Genomic DNA, 15,877 nt, shown 5'->3' on the forward strand with positions numbered 1-15,877 from the left:
ATTTGGAGAGTCGTGGCCCCTTCACCCAGGGCTGAGCTGAAAAGTGACATCTGAAACATTGGTAAAGTCTAGAGAGGAGAGTGGACCTGCACAGGAGCCACCTGTGCTACTCCCTTCCTGTTTTGGCTGGTAAGTAATAAAGGGAGATAAAATTCACCTTCTTGTGACAGTGAATGGGGTTTTGTTTTGTCTGTCTGTAGCAAAAGGAGATCATTCCTCCCTTTCCAGAGAGGGAAGCCAAGCAGACCTTTCTCCTGTGCTGTGGAGGTCGGGGAACGGTGCTGCTGCTGTGGTCTCCAATCCCTGGGCCTGGGAGGGGAACGAGAGACCACACCAAAATTGGACTGCTGAAATGGACGATGCTTGTAAAAATGGGAACTGAAATGCGACACAAATAAGAGTTCAGAGGTGCTCTCCGGGGGAGGTAAGTTTGGGATGCATGCAAAAGGCAAGCAATTGAATACGCAGTATGTATTAATGAAAGAAAACGGGTTTATAAGTTTGTACGCCTTGAGAGCCGTGTCACAGTGCCCTGCCCGTGGGTGAAGGCGGTGGCTCTGTGGGGCCGAATCCCGGCTGGGACAGCTGTGGCTGTCGGGAGGGCTGGGAATTGCTTTCCCTGAGGGCTTGTGCTGCCCACGGGCGCTGCTCCTGCGCGGCCGAGCCCGCGGGCCGTGGCGCCATTCGCCCCGGCTGAGGGGCTGAGGGAGCCCCGGGCCGCGGCTGCCGAGCCCTCGCTGCCGCCTCGAACCGGCCCCCTCCGCCTCCCCGCGGGCACAGGGAGCGGCGGTGCGGCCCCCTCGGTGAGGGCAGCCCGGCTCTCTCGGTGCCCATTGCTGCTCCGGAGGGAGGACGGGGCACAGGAAGCCTGGTGAATAACTTGGGTGGAGATGTCTGTGAGGAAGGGATGCTGATGGCAGCAGCCTGAAGCCAGGCTGGGTGTCCGTGCCGAGTCACACCACGAGTGGGATTAGCTGGCTGTGGAGACACTAATGAACACACACCATCAGCCTGGTCAGGCTTTATTTTCTGAAGCTCAGGTGATGGCTGCTCAGTGCACAATGAGCTGGGGCATATCTCAGTCTTTCCTAGTCAAATGTGGTGTCCTGTCTGTCCAGCCGGGCAACACAGGATCCAGGGAAATACAGTGGATCTCTGTGTGTGCATTTCTTTAAGCCCTTCTGGTTGAAGATTACAAGGGATGGAGTAGCAATTTSAGTAATCCTAAACCCACTAGGAAAAAAAAAAATCCCTATTAGAAATTCTCTTTCAGCTTGTGCCTATGATTTGTTACTTCAGGTATTAAACACATCCCAGCCCACAGTACAGTTTTCAGGCCACAAAGTTTACGCTGCTAGCACACTGGAGTTGCTCTGGAACCCAGTTATTCCTCTCTTGGATGTTGATCTGTCTTTGCTCCCAAGGTCAGTTCTGTGAACTCCAGCAGATCTTTCATATGCTGTGAGCTTTGATTCGTCATCAACTCTGTAATTCCGTGACCTATCCTTTATCAGGTAGCTAAGTCTTATTTTTGAAGAGTCCATGTTGTTTCATATTGGTCATCAACAGAGAGGAGTAAGGACATTTTGCAGAAGAAAGTCAGTAAGACATTAAAACAGATATATATATTCAAACAACATATTTTGGCTCCAGTAATTCTCCTTCTAAATTCTGTAAACCAGTGCATCATGGTACTCTACTCTTTAGAAAAAAAAAATCGGTAGACATGTGGGTAATACACAATGAAAACAGCACTGAAGAGCATGATCAGTCTCCAAACCATAAGTATAGTTATAAAAGCTTTGTCAGTGGGAATCAGAATTGAACTTTTGTGTACATGGATRGACATAAGTGCAAGATCAGCACCTTCAGTGGGTGCTACAGGAGGTCACAGCAGWGTAGGAAAGTCCAATTTTAAGAAAGGAGATGTTGCCCAGTTTCACATTTCTAACAGCTTTGACAGACTGCTCAAATAAGGGAGATAAAATTTTAAGCCTTACTTTTGATAAGCTAGTTATAAAATCTACAGAGGMGGTTAAATGAAATGGAAACTTTAATTTCATGGGTTTAGGAATTAGGAGAGAAAAGTAATTCACTGAGGAAGTGAAAACACTAGAGCATTCTTCAGAAATGTACTCTAGAAATAGGGTATGCTTCAGTAGTTGGAAAGAACTTTGAACTGAATTTCACAAATCCTTCAAAAATTGCCTAGTTTGAAAAAGAGGCTATTTTGTGCAGCTTTGTTMATATGTACTGTTATTATTAGTATTAAAGCATGGTCAGTGCTACCATCATTTCTTCACAGTTTATTCCCACAGTTGGATAAAGAGTGCAAAGATCTTGGAAGATGGATCCTGAAATACAGAAAATGAGGGAAGTTGTCCTTGTCTACCTTGACAGAAGTGGTGGCCTTCAGAAATTTGTGAATGATTGCAAAAAATATAATGGTATTACTCAATACWTAGTCTGTTAAATTGATACATAACGTTGCACAAATCTGTTATTTTAAAATACTTTTTCCTCCTACAGACTCAAAACAAAGTTATGCTGTTTATCGTTTCATTATTTCAATTAACCCTTCTGACATTGCTGAATTGGATGCAACTCTTGGAAACTATATTCTTCATAATCCCCTACAAGCTGCAGAGATTTTTCAGTCAGTAAGTGTGTAATTATTGATGRATAGACCAAAGTGCATAATCTGTTTTTTAACAAGATTTTCGTTTCTAAAATGAAGTTAYTTTTCCATCACAGGTATGCTTCATAGCTATTAAGACATTATCATTAATTGAACAATTGCAGACAGAAGCCCAGGTGAGTCTGCATTGATTTTCTCTATTTAGATCTTGAATCTTCTAAGCATAGTGAAGTATTAACAAATACTTTTGTATTAAGTTTTCATTTTCCCTTTTGCTGCAGTATTATTTGTAATTAAAAATAGCTGGAAATCTCACCTAACCACATTGCAATTGTGAGATTAATTAATATGAAACCTAGTTACTCTGCATGTGTTTCTGAAATTGTCTCACATCGTTTGTCCATGAAAAGTAGTTTTAAATAAAAAGATATTATATTAATGCAATTTGTGTCTCTTGCTAGATCAGTATATTGCTGAAACCAACACATTTGCCACCTTTACCAAGTTATGTTCTGAGTCTTTCTGCATATCCCTTTAATTACACATCTCAAAGATTTTATATGTCTGAAGGGATAGTGATTGCAATGGGAACTGTAACAAAATACACACAAGGAGCAAGATTTCTTTGTACTGAGGAAACCTGTCCATTCTCTGAAGGTAGTAAAAAAATATTATTCAGTACTATTTCAAAAGCTGTTTAACAAATTTGGTAATAAGGATAATTTTCCCATACAGTTTTATTATGCATACATTTTTGTAATGAGCACAGCATAAGTTTTATTAATTGAAAGGAGTGGACTTGCTTAGCATTATTAAATGTTTTGGAAGCATAGCTATGCCAGCAATCCCTTTTCCTAATGCTGAAGATAGTTTATAGGAGAAAACACAAGTCACAAGTATAACGTTAAGATTTAATATCTTAAATAACTTAAATATGTTCAGTTTGGGAATGTGCAGTAGGAAACTCTGCCATCTCGTGGCCAGCCCACAAAAAATTATATGGATCATTTTAGTGGCAAATGTAAGGGAGTCTCATCTGAAGAAACTCGTCATAAATTTGGAATTTCACTGTCCAGTATTTTAATTGCTTCTGTTCTTCACGGGAAATGTAAAACTAATGCTATGCACTCCTTTTAAATGTTGGTAAGTTATTACTTTTTCTTTTTTTTAGGGTTTAGGTGCATCAGAGTGCATTGTCCTGGAGCTACAGAGTCTGCTACAGTGAGGACTGATTTTGTGTGTAGCTTRTGTTCTTCACCACTGCAGGAAGACATGAAATTTAGAGTACTTGGTGGTAGGATCTATGTAATCTTACTTTTAGATCTGGTACTTYCCTACTTACGACACACAACAAGTAAACAAAATATTTAAGTGGAAAAAGCCCACTTAAAATAMCAGTCATCTAAAAAACATGTTTTCATGAGAACTAACCTTTTTCTTTGCCTTTGTTTTGAAAGATAAACAAATAGTTGAAATGATTGATGCTAAAATACTGAATGCTTTCAAAGGATATTCCAATGATAAATCACATTTTAGGATTCAGGCATTTACAGTGTTCTTGAGAGGTAAGCTGAACTTCRGAGTTTTGTTAAAATGTTTTAGAATTGATCCATAATAATCCCTTGCAATTGTAGCTCAGTCTTTTTGCTAAAGTGGTGAATATCATAATTTATATTGCAGTTCTTTCTGTACTCCCCGCTTTAACTTYAAAGTAGCTAGGTGACAAAGCAGTRTGCACAGRTGAYTGCAGAATGAACATAGCAAAATTCTTGTGCCACTTTTACATCTCCATTTGATTAAAATCCCCTGGCCAGCTCGGCAGTGTCTTATTCTAACTGTTGCTTGTTTTTACTCCTTTCTGCTTCCTTTGTCATATTGTTTGGTATTAACTTCATGCATTTTTAACATCCCTCCTCAATCTAGCTGTTTTCCACATTCCATCAGGATTTTTGGCCTCYACTACCACTGGGAAGGCAACATTAAATGATTTGTAATGTTGATATCCAACTAAAATCACAACTCAGCAACATACTTCCATTAATTCTTAAAAAAATAAAACCCAAGCAGGGAGGCAAGCAACAAAAAAGCCCTCTGCCATTCCAAAAATTATGGAATTATACAGTTCATTTCTAGAAAACTAAATAGAAATAACTAGTAGTACAAAATTTATATTTAAAAAATGTAAAAAACAATCTATGGTCAAGATACCACAAGTTGCATTCATTAAATTTAGACTGGCCCCAATGATCAGTGTGATTACAGTGTTTCTCTGGCTGAGATTGAAATCTGAGGATGCAATTCTCATTTTCAAAAAATAAATTGGATTTTGTTTTCTAAGGTGGATAGAAATATAAAAGTTCACAAAGCTATTTGTGTGTCTTTATCTGTGCAGTTTGTATCTCCTCTTTATTGCATTGGGTTTTTCCTCTGACATTTTATAGGACAGTAGCTGGTAATGGTTGGTGCCACAAGTTTCAGAGTAGGAAACATACTTGCAAAAAATCATCCATTTTCTTTTCAATGCAGAACTAAATGCATTGTCCCTTTTCTTTATCAGGAATCTGTTTTCCCCTCACCTTCCCTATCTTTTGCACTAATTAATTAAAATTATAGTCACTATCGATCTGACATCCAGCTGTTTGTTTTCTGCCAATGTTAAATCATAAAATCAAACATTCAGAATGTRTAGTTTTCTGAACATGTCTTTAAAAAACTGTTTTTTATGCCCTAGCATATCTGTAGCTTTGCCCCCCACACACTTATTTTTTTTATTATTTCCAGATGAACTGGCCAATAAAATGACAATAGGAAACCACTACAGGATTATAGGAATACCAGCTTGTGTACAAAATGGCCCACAAGCTACTGTATGTATAGAAGTCAATAGTGTACAGCTCTATAAACAAAATGGTAAGAAAGTTCCATTAAAAACTGACCAAAAAAAGTTAAAAAACCTCCTAGAAAAAAATCTAAAGCATTGGTACAGTTTTTTATTATCCAGAGGTCCAAATTACAAAACCACTCAGGGACTTTCCTCTTACAGTCTGAAATGTGTACTTCCTGTTATTTGAGAATATCTGCTTYTGCCCACTTTCCATGCATTGGAAAATCCCTAATTATTTACTGTAGTTCTTAACTTCTCTTTCCATTTTCTCCTATCCACTAGAAAGTACTTCAAAATCATATGAAATGAACCTGATATTTCAGTTTGCTTTTCCCTTCTTATTCCATCAGTTTTAGCACATCACRTCTGCTACCTTTTTAGCAGTAAAATTAACAGTGTCAGATACTTACATTCTGAATTTGTGCTTAATACTGAGACATACTTGTCCTTGGTAAGTTTTGTATCAARAYTCCAATGGTGATTTGTTCTAACATAMCTATATAGGTCTCTTTTATGTTTGTTCACCTGTACTTTGTTTCCATTAGGTCCTTCTTTTGTCAGTGACAATTTYAAGTACCTGCTCTCACTGACTTCAAGTTCTTGCTGGAGGTTTACTGCTGTCCTGGCCAACATCTTTGCTTCTCAAGTTGTTCCACCAGGCACTTACAATACTCTTAAACTTGCAATATTGCTGAGTTTAGTACAGACATGTGAAAAAGAAAATGCAGATTATCTGGATCTCTTGATTATGACAAGTGACACGCTAATAATTGACAGGTAAAGAGATTCCTTTTTTTTCCCCACAAATTAGAATTTTCAATTTAGTACTTTTAAAGATAATAGGATTGCTCTTACATGAAAAGCAAGAGACTTTAAAAGAATGTACAAGGCTCCAACATAGTTAAATACTCACTTTTTATCCCTGGAACATTTTTATTTCTTTCAAATGATAAATCTAGATCAGGACTTCATTAATTATAAAACCTCCTAAAACTCTCMTAAGATTACAGTAAGAATTTRACMCTAGCACTGTTTTGCTGAGCTCAGACAAAACATTCTTCTAAAATCAGAACTGAAGGCTGTCCCAGAAGCTRGTAATGAAAAAAAAGGGCTCAACTTTTCAAATCTTGTGTTAATTTAAGCCTTTTCATCATTGATTCCCAGCTATCAGCCTTTTTAATAAATATAAATAGATCCCTACATTTTTATCATTTTTTCATAGAAACCAATAAGCTATCAAAATTCACATATTTACACATAGATTATAAATCTGATTGTTGTCTTTAAATATTTTTCTCTATGCAATTAATGTATTTACCTATTGAGGAAACTATAAACTGTTAACACAATATTACAAACACTGCAGAAAAGTACAATATGCTCAGCGTTACAGTTACATTAATTTAAACAAAATTGCTTTCTCCTTCCATAACTTAAAAAAGATCTCTGAAAGTGGCATAAATTTTATAATCATTTRGAAGTTCTTCAACAAATTCACTAATATTTTTGTTGTGAAAAAAAACCCCAAAACTTTGACCACTTCAAAATTTAGCTGTAGAAATGAGTTCAAATTTTAAAAAATGTCATTTGCAAGATTGCTTTTTTCCCAGGTTAAGATTTCTTAAGAAAAACAGGAGTTCAGTGTTTTTAAGAATCAAAACATCTGGTTAGTATTAAAACAACTGTGCACTGTAAATCATAATCAAKATTGTAATTTGTGCTGTCTTGCATGTGCACAGCATTTCACTGTCAGCAGCCTGTCAAAGTAGGCATTTCCTACRTATTTCCATTGGTGCAATACCCTAYTTACTRATTCTTACTGATTTTACTYAMCAGTTTTCTCCCAGGTCGTAATAGTAGAACAAATCATGCTGACATCTTAAAATCATTAAAAGCCTTTGATTGTGGAACCAGACAGACAATTTGCAACCTGTGCCAAAGAACATAGTACAGGGGATGAAAAAGATATTCTATACCTTCTTTCTTTAAAAGAATTGGAGGAGGGTGTATAACTCAGGAAAGCAGAGCTTACAAGTTCCAGCATTTTTTTCCCAGATGGCCAGAATTACTAATCCTATAACCTTTTAAATCACTAGAAAAATTTCTCAAGAATAGAAAGAGGAGTTAACCGTGTGGGGTTAAATTACAAGACTTCTTTGATTTCCTAGAAATTAYTTCTGGAAACCATGATTTGCCTAAAGTTTAATCCATAAGAAATACAGTCTTGATGACAGCTGTTAGAGTAGGCTTGGACCTCTGCTTTTGTATTCAAAGTTAAACATTTCAATTTCATGCTGGTTTCATGTTAAGGGTTTTTTGTTGTTGTTTCTAAKTGAGTCAATACTTACTGTTGTAATTTTTTTACACGTGAATAATTTAACAATTTATGACTGACAGAATTATTTAATCCTCCAGGCTTCTGAATTACAGTTTATGTCTTCTGCCTCGTGGCATACGACACCCACCTTCTAGTGAAATTTTTCCTTCTGTGTCCAAAGATAAACACGGAACTGGAAGTGCCAGTATTCAAGCCTGCAGTGCTGTGCTGGCCAAGGGTGGCATCTGTTACATAGGAGACTTATGTTCMTATAAAAAGGATAAACTTGAACTTCTACAGTCTGGTAATCTCCCACCTCGTTACAAATGAAGGGCAGAACTAAACAATTATGCTAATTCATGGCTAGGTTTGTTCCCCAGCTTATGGCCCTCAAATGCTGCCWAAATTTGTAAGCTGTTTTTAATGAGTCTGTATAAGACACAAGGACAAAATAAGGCAATGTCCTGTAAACTTCAATCTGCTACCCTACAGCCATCCATTAATTGTAACAATTCAGCAAAATCATAATCATGACTGATTTCAGATCTGTGTGGGACTAGAATTTATAACTGTAACTGATGAATTTTGTCTTATTCTAGTGCTAGAGAGCAGAACTACAACAGTATTTATTCCTGGGAAGAAGTACGGAGAAGAGGCTGACCAACAAGTTACTATTTCAGTTCAGACCAACTTTTGGTCTTTTGTAGATGTGGATTCTTCCTCGAAGAAACATATACAAAAAGAGAACTTTCTCATTGGACAGATGGTAAAGCACRTGCCTTGTTATGAAAGGAACTGTACTATAGCTGTCATTTGTGTTTATGATTATTTCCATCTATAAAATAATGGAAGCAATAAAATTTCTTAGTATTTCCCAAAAAGTCACAATTTTAATAACTTTAAATCAAGAATCTTCTAATATGAGACAGCTTTCCCAGAAGTAGGTAGAAACAACATTTTATTAAGTATTACAGGTAATTCATTAGATAATCTTGCAGTGTAAGTGGATAGAGGATATTTCAGATGGAAAACACTGATGCTCCTACAAGTCAAAAGCCCAAAATAAAATAATTGTTTTCTTTCTACGGGTATTCTCTTTAGGATATGAGTTTAATTCCAGTCAACCTTGTAGATGATTTTGGGCTCTTGATCTACAATGAGTTTTCTTCCTGTCGCCTGTCTTCTCCTCTTGTACATCATACCTTGAAAAAAGCCATTAATCCTGAAGCCATGCTGTACAAAGTCTCAGAGCAGTTCAAAACACAGGATTACGAGGAGGTAACAGATTATACACAATAATTCAGAAATGCATTTTGTTTGTGAATATCTGGTTTTGGCATTAGGTTTTCTCTGCACAATCTTCTTATTTTTAATGCTCACTTTCTGCCCTTCCCCCAACCACCTTCCCACTAGCACTACTAGGATCAATAAAAGCAGCTTCAGTTCTTGAAATGGGTCAGCAKAATAAATTCAGTTTGGTCATGTTTCTGGAAAACATGCGAGATTGATATTCATATGAAAACAGATCTCCAATATATATTTTTGACCAAAAAGTTTACAATCAGTAGTAGAAGTTAATATTCCATTCTAAATAAATTGTCACTATCTGTAGTATGTAACAGATGATTCCCTGGAAGTGTTCAAGGCCAGGCTGAATGGGGGATTGAGTCACCTGGTCTAGTGGAAAGTGTCCTTTCCCATAGCAGGAGAGTCAGAACTGGATAATCTTTAAGGTGCCTTCCAAGCCAAACCATTCTATGATTCTATTTACTATCCAAGAGCTGTCCTTATTATTATCCTTAATATTTTCCTTACTCAGCATAGCTAAATGGTGACATCTTTACTATTAAAACTATTGGTAGAATCTATTGTCTAGCATGTATTACTATGCCACTCATATATTAAAAAGTGTGAAAAAATAAATTATTTTCCAGTTCAATATTTAAAACGTCTACCCTCTCTCCAGTTTRTTTTATTTGCTAGGAATCTTCATGTTAAACTGAGTTCAGAAGCAGAAAACCTCATTCAGGGTTACTACCTAGCAAGTCGCAGGGTGAGAAGAGATTCCATTCATGGATCAACACTATCAGCATCTGCACTAAAAATTCTGTATGTCCTACTTTTCACAGTTTCAAACAGAAAATGCCCTTATCTKCTCAGGAGCTTATTTAATAAAAAAAATCTAGATAAGACTAGTGTTTTCAAAAGTTGAAGCACAAATAATCTCATTTACCATTTAACAAGAAACCAAAGTTTAAACAATTTTGCCAGGCAAAAAAAAAACCAAAAAAAAACCTAGCTATTTACAAAACATGTATTACAATTAAGCTATTTAAAAAAACAAAAATGGGATTTTAATATGCACAGCTTTGTTATGGGAGCAAACACTGTAGTAATGGATAGTATGCAAATAATATTTTTTAGCACAAAAAAATGATGTGTATGTATTTTGTCAATGACAAGTGTAACTGCACAGTTCAAGTATGAATAAAACCACCTCTGTTAACTTTTAATTTACAGAAGTGCTTGAAACACGGCAASACACACTGCATTCATACCTGCAGTATTTATTTCTGACATGCTTTTATTGATCTTTTAGGATTTCACTGTCTAAGGCTCATGCCAAGCTCAGTTTAAGACACACAGTACTTGAGGAAGATGCAGTGATTGCAATTTTGTTACTTGAGTCATCACTGACGCTAAAACAYGGTAAATAATGCAACTCAATCCTTATTCTTGGGCGCATCGCTTTCGTATTTTGTCAGTCTTAAAATTTATATCCACTGATTGCAATAAGAATTAATTTAAAATCAAAATCCAGAACTTGCACTGTTGAAGACTGATACTGTAAAAGTCTGTCAGTTTGACTTGTCTGCTGAGTCTCAGTGCTGTATGTAATGAGGCCACAGGCCAGCACCAAGTCTGTCCTTCAGGCACTGCTCCTCAGCAACTGGCTCAGGTTAAATTAAGGACAAATTTCCCGCCCTGGGGGAACCCAAAACAAGGGTTGGAAGTTTTTTTGTTTATCAAGCATCAGTCACATTTGTTCACACAGATTTGGAAGCAARGTAAAAATTATCATCTATGCAGTACTAAGTAATTTACATCACAGCGGTTTTTTTTCCCCTCAAAGTACCACCAAATAGTAAGTCTTTCASCCTACATTTCTTCTTTGCTTAGGTACATCTGTATTATGTGTAGGACCAAATCCTGTATTTCCATTTGACCTCAGTGATGAAAACTCCCTGCAAGAAAGAGATATTTACCTCATGCAATGTCACCATCAACTGCTGAAATTTATTGCTGCTTATAGTCCAGGAATTCACATTAACACTAATGAAGAATAAAAACTCCACTCCAAGTAAAGCCTGAAGGTTTGACTTTTCGAGACTGGTTAGAAATAGAAAATTACTAAAAACTTAGTAATTATAGAAGACAGTTCAGTGCTGTTTCACCAAGGAATAACAGGACTTGAATTACAAGTTTTCTGAGAGTGTTCTTTGAAGGCAGGAGGGATGTCTTCATCCTGGAAGGCCATGGCTTCAGAATACAGTCCTAACCAGAACTTCTCTTCCTGGCTACCACTCTTCATTGACAGCTACATGAGAAGCAATTTAGAATTCAGGATTTTTAATAAGGTTACAACTAAAAATTAAACCACCAGTTCAGAATCCAATGTTTTATTTCAACGACCTGAATTCTGCAGTTTTTCTTGTTGCTTCTTTTTAAATGTATCACACCGAGGGTTAAGTAGTTTAAAGTTAAATCTTTCCTAGTTTACATCAACAGTCTTTAACTACTCATGCTGTATAGGTTTTTAAATGCATAAAAGTGTTATCATACTGGTTCATGTTCTGTGTCTTTTTTTACTTTACAGCAACATGAGATAAGACAAGGATGCTGAATGCTCCTGCAACCAAAGCCCAAACCCAAACACAACAACAAAGCCCACAAAAGTAACAAACCACAAAAGAAACCCACCGGAACACCTCAACCTGCAAAATCCAGTGTTTACACATTATTTTATATAGACTGCAGGGGATAGTAGAGTCCTACACTCAGGTAAAAAAATAGTAGACTACCTGGCAGACAGGCAGCTCAATGAATTCAGCTTTACTTCWCTGTAAAAACAAGTGGGAACAATGGTGTGGTAAAAGATGAAGCGTTTGAAGCACAGTATGCTTCCCCAGTATTGGGTTTTCCAGTATTTCATCATCCTAGTAAGGATACAGCACTAGACATAATCCTCAGCAAGTCCTAAATCCAAGAGATACACATTAAATAAAAAGCAGCAGTAAATTTGCAGACTTCCTGTCAAATCTGGACAAGCTGAATACTTAAGGCTTGTGTAACTCCTACCCAGGATGACATCCAGCAGGATCACAGTGCTACTACTCCCATACCCTCAACAACAAAAAAAAAAAATATCAAGTCACTGAAAACAGAAACTTAAGATTTTATTAATTTCCACTACTAACATTGTAAACTCTAATTCAGACAACACAGGTCTTCCCACATTTTAAACCTTGCTTTATTCACTTTTGATGCATATATTTGACACACTCAAATATTCATACAAAGTTCTAAGAGTGCCTATAAAGCCTCTTCTTCTACAGCGACATTCTGCCTTGAACTTCACTCCAGGATTATTCAGACGTTTTCAGTGAACAGCTACTCCCCTGCCATACTACAGAACCAAGCAGTATTTCTGAAGAGCAGGAAGGGCAATGGGAAGAATTTCCAAGTGCATTAGAACTCCACATTCCAGGCTGCTGTTTTCAAGCTAAGAACAGTAACAATAATAGTGTTAGTTTCCTGTGCCCTTGATCAACCTTATACAAAGGCATTACCCTCACTGGCATTTCAGATTCAAAGATACACATCAAAAAACATTCAGATGGGTAAACGGCAAAAAGTCTCATCATTATGCCAGCAAAATTACTCTTAAGAGTGGACTGAAATAGAATCCCTTTATCAAYCACTATTTTTGAGAAGCAATATTARGGSATTTTCTGCAAAAAGAGCACAACATTTTATCCTTGCCTCTCCTCAGTTTCTCCCATGATCTCTTGAAAATTGAAAGACTTGTAGCAGTATCACAAGGAATGGACAGAGGCCAACATGGCCAGATCAGGCTTTCCCTGGATGGCAGTACTGCAGGAGCCTGAGTACTGGAGTACTGAGTACTATGACAACAAAAAAGCAACTGACCTTCTTGAACACCTGCACTTCTAGAAGTGGGTGAACTCTCTTTCTTGCTCTGTGTGCACGCACGAGGCTGGAAGACAGTAGAGATGATCATCTGATATCACAAAACCTTGAAAAGAATAAACAAAATCAGAAATGACAGGAGCAAATCAAAAAGGAAAAACCCTACTGATTAACTGGCACATCAGATATACCACACTGCTCAACACAACATTCAGTTGGGTAAACGGCAAAGTGTTATCATCATTATGCCAGCAGTTTCCTGCATATGGATAAGACTGCCTTCTCCAAGTGCCAAAATACAAGGGAGTGGGTTAAGTTTGTCCTAAGAGTTCTATTTCTATAAGCTGAGGCAGAACCTTGGTTTTAACTGTTAAGCACAGAACAGATTCAGTATAGCAAAGAACAAGAGAAAAAAAGGCTTTCTCTGGGCACAAAAACATAGGTCCCTCTCTTACATTCAAMCCCCAGATGCCAAGCATCTTTCTAGAGGTAAAGTTCACTACCAGTCACCTTTCCCTTTGGAATGTATTCAAAGACAGACACAAGTGCCAGCATGGATTGTGATCTGAACACAGTTCTTCACTTAATCCTCTCACTTTCAACTAACATCCACTAATTCTTAAATAAGAAGCCTTGTTTCCACAGTTAAAAAGCAGATTCTCTGATACAAACCTCTCCCTTCTGACTCCTTTGGGATTCTTGGATTGCACCTGCTTTGTTATGGGGGACAACTCTTAGGAGATTTTATAGCTGCCATAATCATGAGGCTTTCCTCAAGATCCTTAAGTACAGTAAGAAATATTTACTTCTGCAGCTTCAGAATTCACGTGGCGTCTTTCTGCTTGCAAGGCATGGCAGAGTCCAGACTGAGGATTCCCAAAGCCAGTAACAAACACATCTTGAGCTTCACTTTCCACCTGAAACAATGAAAAGAAGATATTTAATTCAGAGAGCTCCACTGCTGAGCCAGTAGCAGAAAGCATTAACACTTCTTTGGGGACAGTAAACCAGTCAAAGAAACACCAACCTCATGCTTGCTTTATAATTACCTGGGGAGAAAACTACTAAGAGCATCAGGCAAGATCAAGGTTAAGCAGAGGCATAACCGTTTTCCTAAAACAAGCTCCAATGTGAGGAATGACTGACTGCAGGATGAGCACAGTGCTCCTAATGACCAGTCAGACTGAGGAGAGGAGCACCCCGGCAAGGTACAGCCTTTAACCCCAGTCCATGTGTGACACTCTGGGGAACTCACTGATGTTCTACCACCAGTTGAACRGAGGTCAGCACTCACACTGCGTCCTGCCAGGAGAGCACTACCCCAGAGGCTGCTGATACCCGGGAGCCCTGTCCCTGCCAGAACCCATCGTTTGGATCTGTGCCTACAACCCAAAAAAGGGCATGGTCTGGGTCACCACACAGCCCTTGCCCAATTCCCTCAAGAAAAAAGAAGGTAATTTATCTTTTGAATTATGACAGGCATTTGCTGATGAAAACGATCTGTCAGCAAAACCAAGTGTCTTTGAATGTCCAATCTGTCAGTGCTTTTAAGACTTGATGAGCCAAGAGACAACTCCAAGTAACCACCACATGGCACACACTAATTAGGTCCATCTCAGTCTCCCACTCTCCTGGGAAGCCTCTGTGGCTGGAATATCACCCCAGCAAGCAGGAGAAACACAGGCACAGTTACAACCACATGACAATAACTCCTCTTTCAAGTGATAGCTTTGGCTGTTTAGCACCAGCAGAACACCAGCAGAACATCCCTGCAATTCCTGAGATGACAGTCATTGCTTTGACCTGCCACGTCGGGATTTCTCACACTAACCACCCGGGGCATTTCTAATGCCTCTGAGAAGACCAGAAATCACTCCACTGTTCAGATGAGCATGTGCCTGGACTGCCGAGCCAGGACCTGCTCCAAGGAGCACAGCAGARGACGGGCAGCTCTGACGGAATCACGCGGATCACTACGGATCCACATGGTAGGATCACGGAATCACAGAACCTTAAGGTCATGGAACGGGCCTCAGAGATCACATCTAGTCGCAACCGCATTCCTGCCAAGGGCAGGGACACGGCCCACCAGACCTGGCTGCTCAAGGCCTTTATCCAGCCTGACTTTAAACACCACCAGGACTGGGGCACTCACAACTTCCCTGTTGCAAGGGCCTCACCACGCTCRCAGCAGASAATTTCCTTCCAATATCTAACCTAAATYTGCCCTCMAGTYACACGCATCAGACTCGGCGGCCGCTGCTGCCGCTCCCACGCCCGAGGCCTGAGCACGGCGGAGCTCCCGCGCCACGGAACAACAGGGGCACGCCCCGCGCCCGGACATTCCCCCGCTCCCACACACCACCCCGGGATCCGCCGCCGAAAGGRGCCCCCGCAGAGCCCCGTCACATCCACCCGTGCACCCACCGAGGCACGCACCCCGGCTCCCGGGCACGCAGACTCGATCAACCCTCTGCTGTCCCACTCGGAAAGAGCGAGTTCCAAGGCGGGATCCCGCTAAATAGGCGGCGCGCGGGGCGGGGCGGGGCGCGCGCGGGTCTTCCGGCTGCGCGCGCACAGGGATACGGGGGGAGCAGTGACCGGAGAGTTTGGGGTGTGAGGGAAGGGTAATGGGGGGGGGGTTTGGGTGTGAGGGAAGGGTAATGGAGGGTTTGTGTGTGGAGGGAGAGCAGTGGAGGGTTTGGTGTGTGAAGGGAGAGCAGTGGAGGGTTTGGGTGTGAGGAGAGAGCAGTGGAGGGTTTGGTGTATGAGGGGAGAGCAGTGGAGGGTTTGGTGTATGAGGGGAGAGCAGTGGAGGGTTTGGTGT

General features: G+C 39.5%; 1 protein-coding gene, 1 long non-coding RNA gene and 1 other non-coding gene across 4 annotated transcripts; 1 reads left to right on the top strand and 2 right to left on the bottom strand.

The window, feature by feature from the left end:
- Nucleotides 1-2,276: 2,276 nt before the first annotated feature.
- MCMDC2 (minichromosome maintenance domain containing 2) lies at nt 2,277-11,679 on the top strand. Its single transcript, XM_057363894.1, has 14 exons — nt 2,277-2,447; nt 2,530-2,660; nt 2,755-2,814; nt 3,100-3,295; nt 3,810-3,932; nt 4,096-4,203; nt 5,420-5,548; nt 6,068-6,299; nt 7,938-8,143; nt 8,439-8,605; nt 8,941-9,117; nt 9,806-9,948; nt 10,439-10,548; nt 11,020-11,679. Exons 1-14 carry the CDS (start codon nt 2,348-2,350, stop codon nt 11,184-11,186), a joined length of 2,049 nt encoding a protein of 682 aa, XP_057219877.1. The 5' UTR covers nt 2,277-2,347; the 3' UTR covers nt 11,187-11,679.
- On the bottom strand, nt 11,673-15,567 carry LOC130572302 (uncharacterized). Of its 2 annotated transcripts, none has more exons than XR_008965205.1 (4): nt 15,490-15,567; nt 13,723-13,967; nt 13,051-13,156; nt 11,673-12,622 (listed from the first exon to the last, which is right to left on the bottom strand). It is a non-coding gene; the product is annotated as an uncharacterized LOC130572302 (long non-coding RNA). The 2 variants fall into 2 exon arrangements; XR_008965204.1 differs by having other exon boundaries at nt 15,478-15,565.
- Nucleotides 12,694-12,773, bottom strand: LOC130572333 (small nucleolar RNA SNORD87). Its single transcript, XR_008965207.1, has one exon. It is a non-coding gene; the product is annotated as a small nucleolar RNA SNORD87 (small nucleolar RNA).
- Nucleotides 15,568-15,877: the final 310 nt, after the last annotated feature.

Source organism: Malurus melanocephalus, unplaced genomic scaffold (genome assembly GCF_030028575.1).
Source record: "Malurus melanocephalus ecotype Western Australia unplaced genomic scaffold, MMel_1.1 scaffold_32, whole genome shotgun sequence".
NCBI lineage: Eukaryota > Metazoa > Chordata > Aves > Passeriformes > Maluridae > Malurus > Malurus melanocephalus.